This window comes from Lampetra planeri, chromosome 5 (assembly GCF_965212315.1).
Source record: "Lampetra planeri chromosome 5, kcLamPlan1.2.h2, whole genome shotgun sequence".
In the NCBI taxonomy this organism is placed as follows: domain Eukaryota; kingdom Metazoa; phylum Chordata; class Hyperoartia; order Petromyzontiformes; family Petromyzontidae; genus Lampetra; species Lampetra planeri.
The window spans coordinates 17780215-17799616 of NC_136111.1; the positions used below are offsets into that span (position 1 = coordinate 17780215).

General features: G+C 55.7%; 1 protein-coding gene across 5 annotated transcripts in view; it reads left to right on the forward strand.

Annotated features, from left to right (window-relative positions):
- Positions 1-18540, forward strand: part of LOC144719061 (BAR/IMD domain-containing adapter protein 2-like) — a 33357-nt gene extending 14817 nt beyond the window's left edge. For 2 of the 5 annotated variants that reach the window (XM_078594822.1, XM_078594823.1), the window contains exons 9-11: positions 131-308; positions 8255-8304; positions 12154-18540. In XM_078594822.1, the coding sequence (XP_078450948.1) occupies positions 131-308; positions 8255-8304; positions 12154-12226 (301 nt within the window). In that variant the 3' untranslated portion in view covers positions 12227-18540. Of the gene's footprint in view, positions 1-130; positions 309-8254; positions 8305-9080; positions 9145-12153 lie in introns of all 5 variants that reach the window. The other 3 variants (XM_078594824.1, XM_078594825.1, XM_078594827.1) reach the window with 3 other exon arrangements.
- Positions 18541-19402: the final 862 nt, after the last annotated feature.

The following is a 19402-nucleotide window of genomic DNA, read 5'->3' on the forward strand; positions in this document are numbered from 1 at the left end:
AACATCCCTCGCACGTTCCCACCCCGCGTGCCGCCCGCCCCCCCACGTCCCCCCGCATGCTCCCCGCCCGTGCCCCTTGCATGCCCCCCCCCCCCCCGCCGCCTCCCCCAACACCCCCCGTGCCCCCCAGCTCTCGCCTGGTGCGCAGCGTGAGCATGGGGAATCTGCTGGAGAAGGAGGGGGGTGGGGCGGGCATCGTGCTGCCTCCCCCCGACTACGACTCGGTGTACTCGCACCCGGACGGGAGGGCCGCCCTCCCTCCGCCCCCCATGCACATCTCCCAGCCCCCGACTCCCGACTACGGGCAGGTGGGAGTTGCGTTCGCGTGCGTGTGTGCGTGTGTGCGTGTGTCCGTACGTGCGTGTGTGCGTGTGTGGGGAGCGGTAGTGCAGCGGTTAGCGCGCTGCGCTATGAACCCGGCGACCCGGGTTCGATTCCCGCTCACGGCCGACACCGCCAGTGACGATTATCTGAACCGGTCCTGGGCCTCCCCTAGGTCGACTCAGCCTGAAATGAGTACCCGGTGCGGTGTGTAAACATCGCCACTGGGGAGACAAAGGCGGTCGGGCGTGGTGCTGGCCACCCACCCCCTCGTGTACCGTTCCGGCCTTCATAGGTGCTCGCTAACAGCACTTGCCCCTACAGTCTGTTAAGGCTATACGGGGGATCTTTGTCTTTATCTTTGTGTGTGTGTGTATGGCGTTCCTCGCTAACGGCGCTTGTCGAGGTTTGCGCGCTGCACCGGCGACCCGAGTTCGATGCCCGCTCACAGCCAACACCCAGTGATGACTATCGCACCGGTCCCCGGCCTCCCCTTGGTTAACTCGGCCTCAAATGAGTACCTGATGCGGTGTGTGAACATCGCCACTGGGGAGACAAAGGCCACCTACCACCTCGTGTGCCGTGCCCGCCGTCATAGGTGCTCGCTAACAGCACTTGCCCCAAAAGTCTGTTAGGGCTTTTTCGGTTATCGTGCTGTGCTATGGATCAAGGCGACCTGAGTTCGATTCCCGCTCATGGTCGCCGGTGATTATCTTGAACCAGTACTGGGCCTCTCCGAGGTCGACTTGAGATGCTGGTGCGGTGTGTTGAGATCACCACCGGGGAGACAAAGGCGGCCGGGCGTGGTGCTGGCCACCCATCCCTTCGTGTGCCGTGCCGGCCTTCATAGGTGCTCGCTAACAGCACTTTCCCCAACAGCCTGTTAAGGCTATACGGGGCATCTTTGTCTTTGTGCCACTAAGTTGAGACCCATCTACACTCTCCAGTCGAGAACCCAGGTTAGTCATAGGGTGACTGAAATCTTGGTTTGAACGCAGGATCTGAGCCGTGCCGGTGTCGTCGTTCCTATGGCCACTGTGCGCCCCCTGAGTCACCCGGCCACTATCTTATTGGTTGAGTGGGTGGGTGAATGCATTTTGAGTGAGCGATCGAGTGCATGAGAAGGGTCATTTAATTAATTGAGTGGTTTAGTAACTTGAGCGCATGGGTGAGCGAGCGAGTGAGTGGTTAAACGATTTGGTGAGTGGGTGTGCAAGCCATCGGGTAGATGGTAAGTTTAAGTTAGTGTTTAAATGAACGCACGAGCGGGTGAGTGAATGAGCAGGTAGTGGAGTAGCGGTTTAGTAAGCGAGTAGGTGCGGCATGAATGGGAGAGTGGGGTGGTCTAAATCGGCGGGCCAGTGAGTTACTCGGTGAATGAGCGAGTGAATTGTTGAGTTGGTGGGCGAGTGAATTGTTGAGTTGGTGGGCAAGCGAGTGAGTGATAAGCGAGCGGGCGGGCGGGCGGGCGAGCAAGCGAGCTGGGTGTGTCTGGAGCCCGGGGCGACCTTGATCTGGTTATTTCTGCCGAAAATTGAAGGTAGCCGCCCGTGCTTTGTTCCGTTTGTGTTTTGTCGATTGTTTATGTCTCCGTGTTGTGGCTGCTTCCTGCTTGTGCTGCCTCCCCGTCCCCGCTTCCCCTCCACGCCCTCGCTGGGAATCGTGTGGACGCACGCACGCACTGCGCCATACATACACGCTAACCCCACGATGCACACACACACGCTGTACCATGCATACACACTAACCCCACGATACACACGCTGCACCATACATACACACTAACCCCATGATGCACACACACGCACTGCACCATACATACACACTAATCCCACGATACACACACACACACTGCGCCATACATACACACTAACCCCACGACGCACACACACGCTGCACCATACATACACACTAACCCCACGACGCACACACACGCCGCACCATACATACACACTAACCCCACGACGCACACACACGCCGCACCATACATACACACTAACCCCACGACGCACACACACGCTGCACCATACATACACACTAACCCCACGACGCACACACACGCTGCACCATACATACACACTAACCCCACGACGCACACACACGCCGCACCATACATACACACTAACCCCACGACGCACACACACGCCGCACCATACATACACACTAACCCCACGATACACACGCTGCACCATACATACACACTAACCCCACGATACACACGCTGCACCATACATACACACTAACCCCACGTTGCACACACACGCCGCACCATACATACACACTAACCCCACGACGCACACACACGCTGCACCATACATACACACTAACCTCACTTTCCACACACACACGCTGCACCATACATACACACTAACCCCACGATACACACGCTGCACCATACATGCACACTAACCTCACTTTCCACACACACACGCTGCACCATACATACACACTAACCCCACGATACACACACACACTTGCATGCACACCCATTCTCGTACACGTCCGTACGCACACATCCCCATGCACACGCGTGTACGTGTGTACACGTGTACACGTGTGCCCGTACACGTGTACACGTGTGTACACGTGTACACGTGTGCCCGTACACGTGTACACGTGTGCCCGTACGCGTGTGCCCGTACGCGTGTGCCCGTACGCGTGTACACGTGTGCCCGTACGCGTGTGCCCGTACGCGTGTACACGTGTGCCCGTACGCGTGTGCCCGTACGCGTGTGCCCGTACGCGTGTGCCCGTACGCGTGTGCCCGTACGCGTGTACGCGTGTGCCCGTACGCGTGTGCCCGTACGGGTGTGCCCGTACGGGTGTGCCCGTACGGGTGTGCCCGTACGGGTGTGCCCGTACGGGTGTGCCCGTACGGGTGTGCCCGTACGCGTGTGCCCGTACGCGTGTGCCCGTACGCGTGTGCCCGTACGCGTGTGCCCGTACGCGTGTGCCCGTACGCGTGTGCCCGTGTGCCCGTACGCGTGTGCCCGTACGCGTGTGCCCGTGTGCCCGTACGCGTGTGCCCGTACGCGTGTACACGTGTGCCCGTACGGGTGTGCCCGTACGCGTGTACGCGTGTGCCCGTACGCGTGTACGCGTGTGCCCGTACGCGTGTGCCCGTACGGGTGTGCCCGTACGCGTGTGCCCGTACGCGTGTGCCCGTACGCGTGTGCCCGTACGCGTGTGCCCGTACGCGTGTGCCCGTACGCGTGTGCCCGTACGCGTGTGCCCGTACGCGTGTGCCCGTACGCGTGTGCCCGTACGGGTGTGCCCGTACGCGTGTGCCCGTACGCGTGTGCCCGTACGCGTGTGCCCGTACGCGTGTGCCCGTACGCGTGTGCCCGTACGCGTGTACACGTGTGCCCGTACGCGTGTACACGTGTGCCCATACGGGTGTGCCCGTACGCGTGTGCCCGTGTGCCCGTACGCGTGTGCCCGTGTGCCCGTACGCGTGTACACGTGTGCCCGTACGCGTGTGCCCGTACGCGTGTGCCCGTACGCGTGTGCCCGTACGCGTGTGCCCGTACGCGTGTGCCCGTACGCGTGTGCCCGTACGCGTGTGCCCGTACGCGTGTGCCCGTACGCGTGTGCCCGTACGCGTGTGCCCGTACGCGTGTACGCGTGTGCCCGTACGCGTGTGCCCGTACGCGTGTGCCCGTACGCGTGTACGCGTGTGCCCGTACGCGTGTGCCCGTACGCGTGTACGCGTGTACACGTGTGCCCGTACGCGTGTGCCCGTACGCGTGTACGCGTGTGCCCGTACGCGTGTACGCGTGTGCCCGTACGCCCGTACGCGTGTGCCCGTACGCGTGTGCCCGTACGCGTTTACGCGTGTACGCGTGTGCCCGTACGCGTGTACACGTGTGCCCGTACGCACGCGTGAACCCCTCCGGTGTGGGCAGCCGATGTCGTTCATCTCGTTCACCTCGGCGCTGGTTTGTGCCCCGGCGTTCTGGTGGCTGCGGGAGGATTCCAGCACTTAGCGTCACCGCCGCGCTCGCTCGCGGCTCCCAGTAAACGCTCGCCATGCACAGCCACATGTCCAGCCTGCACACAGCCACACACACAGCCACACGCACAGCCACACGCACAGCCACACGCACAGCCACGCGCACAGCCGCACACAGTCACACACACAGCCACACACAGCCACACACAGCCACACACAGCCACACACAGCCACACGCACAGCCGCACACAGCTCGGCCGCAGCCGTGCGCCGCCACACGCAGCCCGGGCGCAACCACATGCACAGCCTGCAGACAGCCACATACAGTCACGCACAGCCACACGCACAGCCACACGCACAGCCACACGCACAGCCACACACACAGCCACACACAGCCATACGCACAGCCACACACAGCCCGCATGTGGCACCCCACGTGCCCGCCGTGCCTCTTGCTGCTGCTGCTGCTGCAGCTGCACACTCGCCACTGCTGTCGTCTTCTGCGGGTGCTTTGGCAAAAACAATGCATGATTGGAACTCTTACTTCTCGCGTGCAGTGTCCCGTGTGCAGTGTCCCTTGTGCAGTGTCCCATGTGTATGTGCAGTGTCCCTTGTGCAGTGTCCCGCTTGCAGTGTCCCGCTTGCAGTGTCCCGCTTGCAGTGTCCTGTGTGCGTTTGCAGTGTCTTGTGTCCCATGTGCAGTGTCCCGTCTGCAGTTTCCCATGTCCTATGTCTCGCTTGCAGTGTCCCGTGTGAACCATTTGCTCACGAAGACGCGGTGGTTATTGACGATGCCTGCCATGTGTTGCACGATCCTGGACTGGATGTACACCAGCATGCGTGTGTGTGTGTGCGTGCGTGCGTGCGCGTCTTTGTTCGTGCATGCATGTCTTTGTGCGTGCGTGCATGCGCGTCTTTGTGCGTGCGTGCGTTTCATAGGTGTCCACTCGCCGCACTTGCCCTCAAACAGCCTAGGCTGTACGGGGGATCTTTGCGTGTTGTGTGGCGTGCCCTCCGGAGTGCCGTGCTGCGCCGGAGGCTGGGGTGGTGAGATCACGGTCCAGTTCCGTCCTGAATCGTGTTTCACCGATACCGAATCGGAGTACCCTGCTTACTGTAATGCCTCGTTATCGTAAGCAGTGTGGTGTAGACTGGGTACGGCCAGTGGCGTCGTAACGACATCATCGGCTGTCGCAATCGGTCAGCTTGGGACCCCAATATTTGATTTGTCGCGCAAGGTCGCACCTCGGCTATTACATATTGCCGCTGTTCTTGCCTGATCACATCATTACGAAGTGTGTTGTTCTTTTACAATGTTGTTGGAAACATACCCCATGGTGGTTGCCAAGGGGGGCCCCCCAACTCGTAGCTTTGGCCACCGGGGCGGGTGGGGGGCGGAGGGGGGGGGGGGGGCAAGGAACCTCCTGCCCCCACGCTAGTTACTGCAACTGTTTAGAGCCAGGGCTATGATTGCAGCTCGGGGTAGGCTTGGGGAACTTTAGAGGCAGAGTTAGGGGCGGTTATGGTCAGGGTTCTAGTGAGGGAGTGAAGGCTTTGAGCGATGATCAGAGCCAGAGCTCCGGTTAGGTTCTGCGGTTATGGTTCGAGTTGGGGTTCGGCTGAGAGCTAAGGGTTATGGGTTGGGGTTTATGGGTAGAGTTTGGGTTCCGGTGATTTTAAAACTGCGGGTTATATAACTGTGAAACGTAGGCCTTGGGTTAACACTGAGGCTAATGCTCATGTGACAGTCGGAGCCAATGTTACGGACGAACTTTTAAAGTTGGGGTCATAACTTAAGGTCAGGGATAGCGGTTCTTTCGGACTAATAATTAGCTCCGTTGAACGGTGGCCGTTCTGCGGATAGTCCGGATCACCCCTCCACGGTAATGTGGAATTTCCACCGCCAAGCCTGTGGCCGGCAATGGAGAGCAGCGGAAAGCTACCTTTGGCGGGGGAACGGCCTCGCGCGGACGCTGTGCCGACTGCGACCCGTCGTGCAATGGTGAGGGGAAGGGGGTGGGGGGTAGGGTGGTGGAGACTCCATAGCCACGTGCCACTTGTCCCACGGCGCATCCTTTGCCGTCATGTGCAATGTCTACGACCTTCGACCCCCCCCCCACCACCGCTCCATTTAACACGGAGATGCGGATCTGGTCTGCGTTGGTTGTTGGTGGCAGCCCCGCGTGTTTACGGGGTCGCCTTGAGCCACACTGGGGGGTTGGTTGGGTTTGGGGTTGGTGGGGTTGGTGGGGTTGGTGGGGTTGGGGCACGTAGACCGGTTCGTGCCAGGCCCGCTCCGTCACACGGAAGGTGACAATGAAGCTTGCACACTCGAGGTAATAACAAAAAAGAGCTCTGACCGCACGTGCAATTTCCCCACACAGACCGGCGCACCATCCCTAGGAATGGACCGGCCCACCGGGCATTTGCCCTGCGAGCTGTCCGTGCCCTATGGCCAGTCCGGGCCTGGCCGTGCGCATAGCCCCTAACCTCGTTCACCAAGCAAAGACCCCAGCGCCAGCCGTACCGCGCACCCCCTATGGCCCTGACAACAGTCGACGAACCCTCAACTTAACAAGGAACATGACGCATAACTAAGCTGAGGCATAAAAAAATAACAATCGGTTTTATCCTTTCTGGCAATAAAGCGGTTGTGTTACAATGTTCAAGCACCAAATAGATACATTGTGCAAGGAATCAAGTTTGCGTTAAACCACGCCACGGTACTTGTGGTAGACATGCAAACCAACGTGCTCTGACAGTAAGAGATGGCTTTGTCTTTGCCACTGTTGGCCTACACCTGAGTCTGCAGCCTTCTTCGTTGTGGCCCAGTGTCGCCAGTGTCGGACCAGAGGACGCCAAAAAGCGAAACGGCGCAAAGGCGAGCGGCACAGATTCCTCGCCATCGGAATCCGTTTGGTGTTTGATCACCTTAACGCAACCGTTGTTATTGCCGCCAGGAAGGGTTAAAAACGTATTCTTAACTTTTCCATACTTTTGATGCTGGCAAAAATGGTCCCGTGACGAGGCCGGGAGAAACCTGCTTGCTGTACTGTCTCCTACTGGCAGCCCGGCGGTACCGTACGGGAGTGTTGGCCGCTCGTGTTGCCGTGTGTAGCTTTGCGGCTTTCGTCTAATAATAACAATCATAATGACGTAGCGATTTTTTTAATACGTAGTCGTTTTCTCACGAGTTCATAATAGGGTTAATGTCCAAAAGTCTAAATTGTCTCCCGGCTTGAACGACGAGCATCCGGGGACGGACACTCGTCTCCATTTGGGACCCCCCCCCCCCCCATTTGGGACTCTCCCCCCCTCACACTCCTCTGACGGGGGGGGGGGGCAATCATGCCATAGGCCAACAACCTTGTCACTGTGTCGCACTGTTGTTGTTGTGGTTGTTGTGGTTGTTGTGGTTGTTGTGGTTGTTTTGGTTGTTGTGGTTGTTGTGGTTGTTTTGGTTGTTGTGGTTGTTGGAGTTGCGGTGCTTTGCGGTGTGTGTTCGCGTGTGCCTGACACCACTACCCTCGTATTGTAGCGGTTGGCGCGCTGCGCTACGAACCTGGCTACCCAAGTTCGATTCCGACTCAGGCATGGTTATCTCGACCGGTCCTCGGCCTCCCCTAAGTCGACTCGGCCTCAAAAAATAGTGCCTGGTGCGGTGTGTAAACATCGCCACTGGGGAGACAAAGGCGGTCGGGCGTGGTGCTGGCCACCCGCTCCCTCGTGTGCCGTGCCGGCCTTCATAGGTGCTCGCTAACAGCACTTGCCCCAACAGTCTGTTAAAGGCTACACGGGGGATCTTTGTCTTTGTGCCCGACCATCGGTTGTCTGGGTTTAACGAGCAACGTGGAACGACGCACATCGATGTTTTTCGTTTCACGTCCTCGTCGGCGACCCGTGGGAGATCATTAAGCTCCTTGCCCGTCTTACAACAAGTTCCTTACCTTACTGTCTTGTGTGCTTTCTTTTCCATCGCAGAATAACAACACAATCCGGAGCAGCAATGGCATGGCTCTCTTCCTCAGCAGGTATGGTGATCGCACGGGCGCAAACACACGTCCGCCGTGCGGTATTCGCCGACCCTGTAACCGCAATCGGCGGTAGTGTAAGGGGGGCTGCCCATTTCCTTAATCTCCCCCTCACCGCGGAGCGACGGTTCACAGCTGACCGGGAGGGCGGTGGCGCGGGCCGCGTGCGGCAAGTTAGCCGCTCGTTGCGGAGGTTTGTGGTTTCGAAATGTATGCGTACACACATGCACACGCGTGTGCACGAGTACAAGCCCGTGCGCGTGCATACGCACACAACGAGGCACACACACACACACACACTTGCGCCCCCGTGGGGTGCCGCTGAGTTGTGTAAAAAATACTTTTGTATAAACTGTTGAACTAAACCTTTTATTTTACCAGGTATAAAGCCACACTGAGCTGTATAGATGATTTTTCTGAAGCAGCCTGGCCACAAATGATGGCACAACCAAGTGGCTTATCACGTGGAAATGTATTGTAGCCAAATACTTTAAACGCGTGACGTTGATTCTGAATGTGGAGGGAAAAACCGGGGTACCCGGAGAAAAATCCACGTGACCACACGGGGACAGACGACATGCAAATTCCAAATATACAGCAGGCGTCATGGTCGGGATCAAACCCACGAACTCTTGTGTACCAGGCGAGGCAGTTAACATCTCGCCTGCGTGCGAGAGACCAGAGATAATGAATGAAGACGTCTTTGTCCGCTTATCTATTTTGTAGCATCACCACGTGTCTCCCGTCCCCTCCCTCCCTCCTTATCCCTCCCCCAGCCCCCTTGCCGATGTCGATTTACCCACAGCCAGGTTTTGATAAGAGTTCCGCAGGCGTGTGAGGGTAGGTTCCACCGGCTCGCTGAGCACATGCCGGCCGGACCGGGCCACGTGGCCGCGGTTGGAGGCTAGGGGGGGGGGGCGACGGACAGGTCCACCCCGATTTAACATCCACGCTTCGGCAGGGTCCACCGCGTCGCGGAAACCGTGCGGGCACCGGTCAGAGGGCCCGGGGTCTGGGTTTGAAGCCCTGTACCCCCCCCCAACCACCACCACCACCACTCCCTCTCCCGGGGGAACCCACCCACTGGGAGGTTGTTAGCCAGAGTGTTGGCGAATTTGGTGACGGGACTGCGCCATGCCAAAAAATAAGTAAGAGTCAAATTAAATGTTCGTTTTTTTTTCACCTAAATTTTCCTTTGGCCCCCTTATGAAAGTGGTCTTAGCGGGATGGTGGTCACGTGGCAAAGGGTCGTGGATGGGACGGAGCAACGTTTGGTGTCCCGTGTAGGAGACCGGTAAATGTTGGAACGACATTCGGCCATATTTGGGCCAGCGGTTCCAACGACCATGTCAACGTTGGGCCAACGTTGGCATGTTTATCTGGAGATCCATCGGGGAAGAAGCCAGGAGTTGTTTTGCACCATCGTTATGATCATAATTATTATCATTGACATCGCGGTCATCCTTGTGGTCATCGTGCGGTCGTGGCATGAGGGAGGAGGGGGGGGGGGCATCTGTGGTCTCGAGTGAGAGAGCCATTGGGTGGTCACCATCGTCATGAGATTCACCGTCGCGTCGTCATCTCCGTTTCCATTGCCGTCATTATCGCCACAGTTGCCAATCGGCGTCAAGCTCATCCATCGTGATCATCGCTGTCGGCGTCATTATCGCGATTCTAGTCGTCACCTTCGATGAGCACGGTTGGCTACTTGTGGTGCCAAAGAAGTTCAACATGCGTACATAAATTATCACCGCAATCGTCGTCGTCGTCATCTGAAATCGCTCCCCGCTGGGGTTGGTAGAGGGAGGGGATGGGGGGGGGATGATGGGGGGAGGCTTTGTGTAGGTAACCCCCTCTTTGCCACGTGAGCCGACTCCGCTAGCACGACCGGAGCCAGTCGCACCCAGCGATGAGGTACACATTACGACCCGAAAACCAAACATCGGTAAAAGTGATGCCCGTGGCGATGCTGTGATCCACGTGGTGACGGTGGTGGTGGTAGTGGTGGGTGTGTGGGTCTTCGGGTTTCCACGGCGACTATCTTCGCACTAACTGGGCCAAACCACAGGACACGGAGTACTCGCACAACCACACTGCACCGCGCACTGCAAGTTGAGGCCTCGGAACCACCGTGCTGCATTTGCATCCCGAAGAGTGTTTTCCCTGGTGCTGCTGCTGCTGACGATAGTGATGCTCTGGCGAAAAGTGTCAGGATGTGGATCACGTGGCAGCAAGGGCGGCGGAGGGCAGCTCCGGTCTGTCCTGGAATGTTGCGGCGTTTGATCATGTGACTGCGAGCTGCCAATCAGGAGTATGCCGAGGTGAATGCAAATGCAGCCTGGATTTCAAATCTCTGGTGTCGTCAAAAAAGCAAAAGAAAACAGCTTCCAGCACCCAAAGTGATTCTTTGGAGCCCATATTTTTCAATTGTAGGGTGCAGCAGAGGAAACAGGATTCTGGCTGCAAATGTAGCCCAGTGTGCCGGGGTCCGTAAGGACTCATGCGGCTTTGCTTCCAGAAGGATGTTTCCCTGCAGTTGCTGCTGCTTTTGTGGAGTCGGAGCTGAATTTAGCATTTTTTAATGTTCTTGTTTTCATAAAGTGAGGTTTTGAAATCCAGGCTTTGTTTTCTGATTGGCTATTCTCTTGGTCACATTATCATGCACCTACATCTCCTGATCTGATATGACCACTTACATTTTTCCTTGGGATTGAGCAAATGAGTGGCCCCTCTTGAATTAATTGGCTAAGCAGTTAATTGGCCAATTAATCAACTATTTAATCTGCTGCCTGCTCTGGCCCGTAGCCTTGTCGCTTTTTTTTGTTGTTGCTACTCGGCTGCAGAACAACGCGCTTCCAGATGCAAATAGCGTGCAGCGCGGTGTTGAGAGGTGCTGGACGCGATGCACAAGATCACAGTCCCTTGCCTGTCTTCTCACCCCCCCCCGCCTCCTAACTAATGAATGGAATGGTCCAGGAGTCTGCACACACACAACTCCCCCACCCCCCCCTAACTAATGAATGGAATGTTCCAGTTGCCTGCATGTGTCAAGCTCTACTAACTGTTAACAATCCTGCAAGGGTCTAAGAACCGGCGCTGTTTGTGTTTTTTGTTTGTGTTTATTCTGCGTTGTTATATTTGCTACTCGTTGGGCCAAATACCTAAAAGTATACATTGTCCATTTTGACCGATTTTTTTTAATTATCAAGCTCCTCCTTTTTTTAAAGTTAATGTTAACTAAATAATACGGTATATATTTATCTTTTTTTTTAAAGTTGATTTTATTTATCGGGAGTCTCGAGAGGCATATGCGGGAGGGTCGTGCCGTGGAATATTTTTGGTAAATTTTATCCGCGTATCAATGTGAGCTCAAGCGAGTAGAATGGGGTGACGCCCATTGCCCACCGGTGGCTCTGAACCAGGAGTGGGGAAAATTACGCATTTCCGTGGCAGGGTCACTCCGCTAAATTGGAATGTTTCGCTTGGCTGACAATGCAGCCGTCCGCGTCATTCTATGTATCTACGTTGAACTTCTTTCGCACCGCCGTACGTAGGCAACCGTGCAAATCGGAAGTGCAGAGGATGGAAATAAACTCAAAAAGCATTTCTAAAGCAATGAGTTGATGATTTAAACGTGCACAGCTCCAGTGGCTTCCTAATATCAGAAGGAAGACCGTTCCAGACGGACGCAGAAGCGCATCTGAAAGCGCTCGATGCGGTGGCCATCTTGTTCGATAGCCAGCCACACTTGTTTTTGTTGTTATTTTATGGAACGGAATGGCGCGCGCGCACGTGGCGGTGATGGCGGTGTGACGTTGGTGTGACACGCCGCCTCCTCGTGCTTTGCAGCGGAAACCCATTTGCGAGCGTCAAGCTGAAACCCACGGTCACCAACGATCGCTCGGGACCCATGGTCAAGTGAGGCCTGCGGATGATCCTGGGGCCCACGGACCTCTTCCCCAAGACCAAGACCACCTCACGGAGCTCCGCCATGGTTCCTCGCATGTCCCCCCCCCACAATTTTTTTTTTTCTCAAACCCCTCGTGGTTGGCTTTCTCTTCCTCGCCCGCTGGGCCAAGCTGGGCCCCACCGCCATTGTTGTCTGTCTGTAACGCCGCTGCGCTTGTTAGATGAATAATAACTTATCATGATTTTTCGTTTATTTTTTCCCGACGTTTAAATTTACCGTCTCTCTGGATGAGGGGCACCCGCAGCAGTTCCTGGTCTCCTGCCGACTCCTACCTCCACGCTGGCGGGAGTCGAACCCGGACTTTGCGAACGGCGGAGGTCGGACGCGCACGCGTGCGCGCATTTAATTCCGTGTCGGGTTTTTGATTATTTTTTTTTTACTTTGTTAAGCTTTTTCCAGTCATCGTTTATGGAATGTGCGCGAGTTTTTCCGTTTTTTTTTTGTAATTACACTACACTTGATTGCGTTGCTATTTTTGTGGGGTGGGTGGCGGCACTGTCAACATCAACGTTCGCGCGATGTCGTCCGTGCGTGCGCGCGCAATAACTGTGTCGGCCCGGGTTTGACTCCCAGTCATGCGTGCGCAGGGATCCCCCAAATATCTCGGCATTAATTATACGTGACCGATGGGGCGGCCATCACTCGGCTTCCAGTTTGAGATGACGACGACGACGACGACGACGACGACGACGACGACGACGGCGGCGACGACGACGACGGCCGGGCTTGTGGCGCCGGTACCAAACCACCGCGACGTTGGCACATCGCACGTGCACCGACGCTGGCGCCAACAGGTCCTCTCTTGCTGATACTCGCTCAGGGCTGCCCCCCCCCCGTGTCTTCTAGAAGGAGGAGGGGGGTGTGGCATTAGCGTGTGGCGTCGGCTATGGCTTGGGATAGCGGTGGTGCGGTTAGACTCGGTGTTAGGGTTGTGGTTGGCGCCACTGGCGGAGCTAATGGGGGGTGGGGTGGCACGTGCCCCCCCCCCCAATGATCGGATCGAAATCCCTAATTTCGATCGCATCATTGGGGTTTATTAGTAATGAATCGGCATTTTGCGACCCCCACTGCCACTGTGTAGCAGATTATTACGTGTCAGGGACTCTATGAGATGATAGGACAATAGTCTGAGTCAATAATTGGTAATAAGTAACGGCAAAACAGTTATAAGTGACTCTCAGAATTGTGCGCAGTTGCGTATACAGCACACGCCTTCCCTGAAGACATTCACCTTCAGCGAGCGCGATGCCGATCACACAACGCGGTTCAAATTCGACCCTCGATCGATGGCTGCGCCATCGCCGAACACGCGTCAAATAAAAAGCAAGGGACCAGTCCCTACTCACTAACAACTCCTCTATCATTTTTCATTGCTGGAGGGGTTGCCCCCCCCCCCTACCTGAAAATCCTGGTTCCGCCATTGGATGGCGCTTACGTTGGGGTTAAGGATGAGGTTTGGGGGAAGGGTTAGGATTTCTACTTTGGTTCTATTGGTTATTGTTAGGGGGTAAAGGTCAAGCATAGTACTGGAGTTAAGCTGCGGTAGTGAGATGTTAACTACCTTGCCTGGTATACAGGCCGTGGGTTCTACCCTGACGCCTGCTGTATATTTCGAGTTTGCATGTGTCTCTCCGTGTGGTCGCGCGAATTTTTCTCTCTGGGCTCTCCGGCTTTTCCCTCCATTTAGAATCGCCGCGCGCTTAGAGTATTTGGCTACTGCTATCAATTTCCACGTGATGATAAGCCACTTGGTTGTGCTATCATGTGTGACCAGGCCGCGTCTGAATAAGAGATCGGTAGGCGTTGCCTGGTAGGTAAAAAACTTTTTTAGAAATAGTTTTAAGCCGAGTGCCGTAGTTTGGAGTAATGGTTAGGGTATAGGATCTGGCTACGTTTTTTTGGGATTTACGTTCAGGTTGGTGTTATGCTTGTGGTCAGGGTGAGAGTTGCAGCTCCATGGTTCGGGGTAAAAGCTCCAGTTGTCTTTAGGAAACGGACCGATGTTCGGGTGCTAGAGTTCGAGATGGACCATCCGCTTCATGAATCGTCGCTACACTTGTCATCGGTGAGTTGTGTCAAAACACCCCAAGTGCGTTTCGTTTGTGTTCGCAGACTCCGATCAATTTGCACAAAAAATTTTATTTGGACGTGGGAGGGGGGGGGGTAAGCAAGAGGGGGGGGGGGGGCAGGCATCTGGCACGGCTGTCGCGCATGCTGCTCGGGTGGCAGGGCTGTTGCGCACGCTGAGCGACGCTTCAGAACGGACCGACGCGTCGACGGAATTGGATGATCCGAAAAACAAAACCAGGGATTGAAGTCGCGTGCGTGCGCCCGACCAAATCGGAAACCGCGGAACCAAGACACCCCGAACTGGGTTCGACACACGCGAGGTCGCATGCACTCATTCGACTTCGTCCAGCTTGCATAGACACACACACACACACGTATACGCTTGCGTTCATGCGCGCGAATTTGCACAATGGCGCACGCGCGTGTGTACCCGTGCGCAAGCAGATACGCACACCAGGGGCACGCGCGCACACCAGGGGCACGCGCGCACACCCAGGGGCACGCGCGCACACCAGGGGCACGCGCGCACACCCAGGGGCACGCGCGCGTACCCAGGGGCACGCGCGCGTACCCAGGGGCACGTACGCACCGACGGCAGCCGTGCACAGTAAAGGTGACGAATCTATTTTTGCACTAAACATAGCAGGCTCTTTCGCAGCAACTGACGGCGGCGATGATGATGATGATGACGACGATGATGATGATGATGACGACGATGATGATGATGACGATGACGATGATAACGACAGCGATGGTTACTGCTACTACTACTGTACAATTATTATTATTATTATTCACTGGCGCTCTGTGTGGGGGGGGGGTCGCAATGGCTGTGTCTCCCAAGTCCCTCTGAGGGCATCTCGTGGTGTACAGTTACATTCAAAGGCTTCGTGGTGAATTCGTATTTATGTGTTGGCGTGCGTGCGTGCGTGCGTCTCAACATGTCTTTTTTTGGTGCACGTAACGTGTACGAGTAGGGTGTGGTGGTGTTGTGGTTAGCGCGCTGCTCTGCAAACCTGGCGGCCCAAGTTCCATTCCCACTCGCGGCCAACATCGGTGACGATTATCTGACTCTGTCCCGGGCATCCCCGAGGTCGACTCGACCTTAAACGAGTGCAGAGTGCGGCGTGAGACAAAGGCGGCCGAGCGTGGTGGTGGTGGCGGCCCCACCCTCCCCCCTCGCGTGCTTACCGGCTTGTATAGGGGCTCACGAACAGCACTTGCCCCCGTCTGTGCTAAAGGCTACACGGGGGGCGGGGGATCTTTGTCTTTGTGTGACTGTGTCCAGTTGTCAAAAGTCAAGCGGGCATGGTGCTAACCACCCACCACCCCATCGTCACCAAATTCTGGGCTCGACTTGGTGCTCCTCTCGAAGAGCACTTGCCCCAAAAGTCTGTTAAGGCTATGTGGGGGGGGGGAAATCTTTGTCTGTATGTGGCCGTGCGTGTGTGTGTGTCGTTAGTGTTATTGATTGCGAGACCGATCTCAAAAGCCCATCTCCGTGTTGTCTCTCCATGCGACGCCCATGACGATGTTTGTCTTCTTAAAAAAATCGAACGCCAGAGGCGCAGAGCGTGTGCGACGGGGGAGTTTTAGGAGCTCGAAGGTTTCCGTTTGGGCAAAAGACGGGAAATCAAGGCAGGAGAGGCCTCTCACTTTTCGCCATCCCGGTCTCGTGGTGGGAGATTCCACGTTCGTATGGCGGGGTCACAGTCTCATTCGCTTAAAAAAACCCACCGCTTGCCACCCACCCACCACCACCACCGTTGGTTTCTCAACAATTCGTGACAATTCCACATTTCCTGTGGTAGGTACCGACCGCCTTGACGTAATTTATGAAACGTTCGCACGTCACTGACCGTCATCACCGCATGGTACTCATCATATTCCTGTCTGCCGGCGGTGTCACGATTGGTGGTGGTGGTGGCTATGATGTGACCCAAGTTGGCCGGGACTTGAACCTGGCGATCATTTTAGACCATGATTTTTTTGTTATTGTTGCTACCGTTGCTGCTGCTGCTTTTGACTGATTTTAAGGGTTTATAATTTTTGTTGTCTTGCTGGCTCCCCCCCCACCACCCCACATAAACAACACACACTCTTACGTTGTATGAGCACAAATTATGACTTAAATATATTTTTGTTGATGCGTAAATTCTCGCCAGTGCGGCGTCCGTGCCTTAGTAGTCGTCGACGGGAGTTCAAACTCGCGCGAAATGCGCGTTTCTCTTCTCGTAAAAACGCACGCGGACCGTCTCACTGGGCAGCTTTAACCGGTACCCGAGGGCGGTCGAAACGTTCTGAGAGCAATAATCTAAAACCACAATTCCCCCCCGCACCCCCGGGGATTCTTCATCGCCGTGCATCGTCACAAGGGGGTCACGCATCACGACGGATTCCCCGGATTGCTAAAGACGCACTTTTACCTTCCCCGACATCTTAAAGCGGCGCTCACCGTTGCAAGGCCCACGGGCCATTTGTGGCCTTTCGTGTGGCCCCTGACATGCACCCCCCCCCCCCCCCCGTCCTCAATCCCCATCTTCGTCGTGCTGTCAAATCTCCGATTGGTTTCAAATGTGTGGCGGCTCTTGTCACGTCTGATGATGTCTTATCGGCGAAAGTGGCCTCCTCCCCCCCCCTCCCGCCGCCCCCCTCTGAAAATGAGTGAATACACCTCCTGTCGTCTTAAAGACGAGGCTAGGGGCGAGGGTGGGGGAAGGTGCGTCTTACAATCCGGTCGATGCGCTGTGTGTTGTGAGAGAGGAGACACCGGACTTGTATAAATGTGTTGACACCGGGAATGCAACGTCTTGGGGGGGGGGGCGGGGACGTCCTACTTTGTAAACGGAGCGGCCTTGCAACCCGCAGAGTCGCTGTGCCACTTGTCACACACACACACGTGGTGGTGGTGGTGGTGGACTTGGAGTGAATTCCACATTTCCGTGGCCAGTCCCATCTGCGATGTTTCTGAGCTGTTGAAGGCAACGCTGTTGCAGCATCTTCTTCTCGGCCAGGGGGGGGTGGGGGTCGGAGTGGGGTCGTCTCTGGAGCCGCATGCCGGGACCGCTTCATCACGTGATGTGTGCGTGTGTGTTCGCACGCATCGGCGGCTCTTGAAAACTTTGAGTTTTGTTACCGAATTTGGAACGAAAAGAAAGGCTGCTCTTGTTGGTGTTTTGGTTGCCGACCCCTGGCTCTAGACAAAGCAATTATGAAGACTGCGCTGACGACGATGATGATGATCTATGAAATGTATTTTTCTAAGGCAACTCCTTCCCTGTTGGGTCTAACTGCATGGGGGTTTGGACAAGATTAGCCAAAAAATATATATTTTGCGTTTAAGCCGCGACGCAGTAAACGTGAAACTTTGGGGCCAGAGTTGCACGTTTCACCGGGAGGCCACAACCCAGTAAAACCTGGAGCGTCGGGCCAATGTTTTCAACCTCCTGTCAACGTTGGCCCAACGTTGCACGTTTTACCGTGGGGAGTGTTGTAATGCAGCAAAAGAGGCTCGTTGTACATATTTTTTGTTATTTCACGGACGTCGAAGTCCGTCGTTGTCGTATCCGTGTCCATGAAACATCCCCCACCGCCTGCCTCCCCAACAATGGAATGTCCGTCTCGAGGGGGGAGAGGTGTCACGACGCGTCACCGCGTTGGCCACGTGCGCTAAACCAACGTTGGTTCGGCTCCTCCACGATCGATCACGTGGGTTTCTTTTTTTTTTGCCGTCCGCCTGTCACCTCGCCGACACCGTGATGGTGTGAACACTGCGATTTGGGGGGCGGATGGTGGTGGTGGTGGTGTAGCGGTTAGCGCTACGCTGCGCTACGAACCCGGCGACCCGGGTTCGATTCCCACTCACGGCCAACACCCAGCCACGATTGTCTGCACCGGTCCTGGGCCTCCCCTAGGTCGACTCAGGCGCAAATGAGTACCCGGTGCAATGTGTAAAACGTCGCCACTGGGGAGACAAAGGCGGCCGGGCGTGGTGCTGGCCACCCACCCCCCTCGTGTGCCGTGCCGGCCTTCATAGGTGCTACTCGCAAACAGCACTTGCCCCTACAGTCTGTTAAGGCTACACGGGGGATCTTTTTCTTTGGGGTTTTTTTTGGTGGTGCGTGTTGTTGTTGATGATGGGGTTGGCGTACGCCGACCCAGTCTTCCAATAAAACCCGACTTCTCACGAGACCGGCCGCCTCGCTCTGTGACCTCATTGTTGTTTTTTTCGATTTAAAGCTTTCGTGACTGCAGGGATTCATCTTCTTGGTTCTTTCGGTAAAGTCACGTAGAAGGAAAATAATAAAAATAAAACATAATAAAATAATTATCACGACGTTTCGGCCACAACGCAAGCAGCCGTCTTCAGGTGGAGAACATTCAGACTCTGCCTTCTCGACAGACCTGTTCTCCACCTGAAGACGGCTGCTTGCGTTGTGGCCAAAACGTCGTGAGAATTATTTTATTATGTTTTATTACTTTATTATTTTCCTTCTACGTGACTTTACCGAAAGAACCAAGAAGACTCGTTGTTGTTTATTATCGACTGTGCAGGGTTGGAGGGGGGGGGAGAGTCTGGGTTGAGGACTTGGGTCGGGGCTCGGGTTAGAAGACCGTGTGGTTGTGTGTGCGCGAGGTTTAGGGGGGTCAGTGTTTACTGTGGGTGTTAGGTCAGCAATTGGGCCGACAGTCTGTTAAGACCATACGGGGTTCTTTGTCTTCAGTTGTGTGTGTTTGGTAAATGATTCGGCCTCATGGCTTACCTGGTGCGGTGTATAAACATCGCCACTAGGGAGACAAAGGCGGCCGGGCGTGCTACAGTACTGGTCACCCCCCCCCCTCCCCCACCTCGTGTGCCGTCCCTGCCTTCATAGAAGTGCTCGTAAACAGCACTTGCCCCAAGTCTGTTGAGGCTACACGGGGGATCTTTGTAAAAAAATGTGCACGAATATGTGAATGTATAAAACGTATGTGCCTGCGTGTGTACACATGTTTGTGCTGACCATGGGCCTCCCCTAGATCGACTCGGCCTTCAAATGAGTACAGTACTCGGTGTGG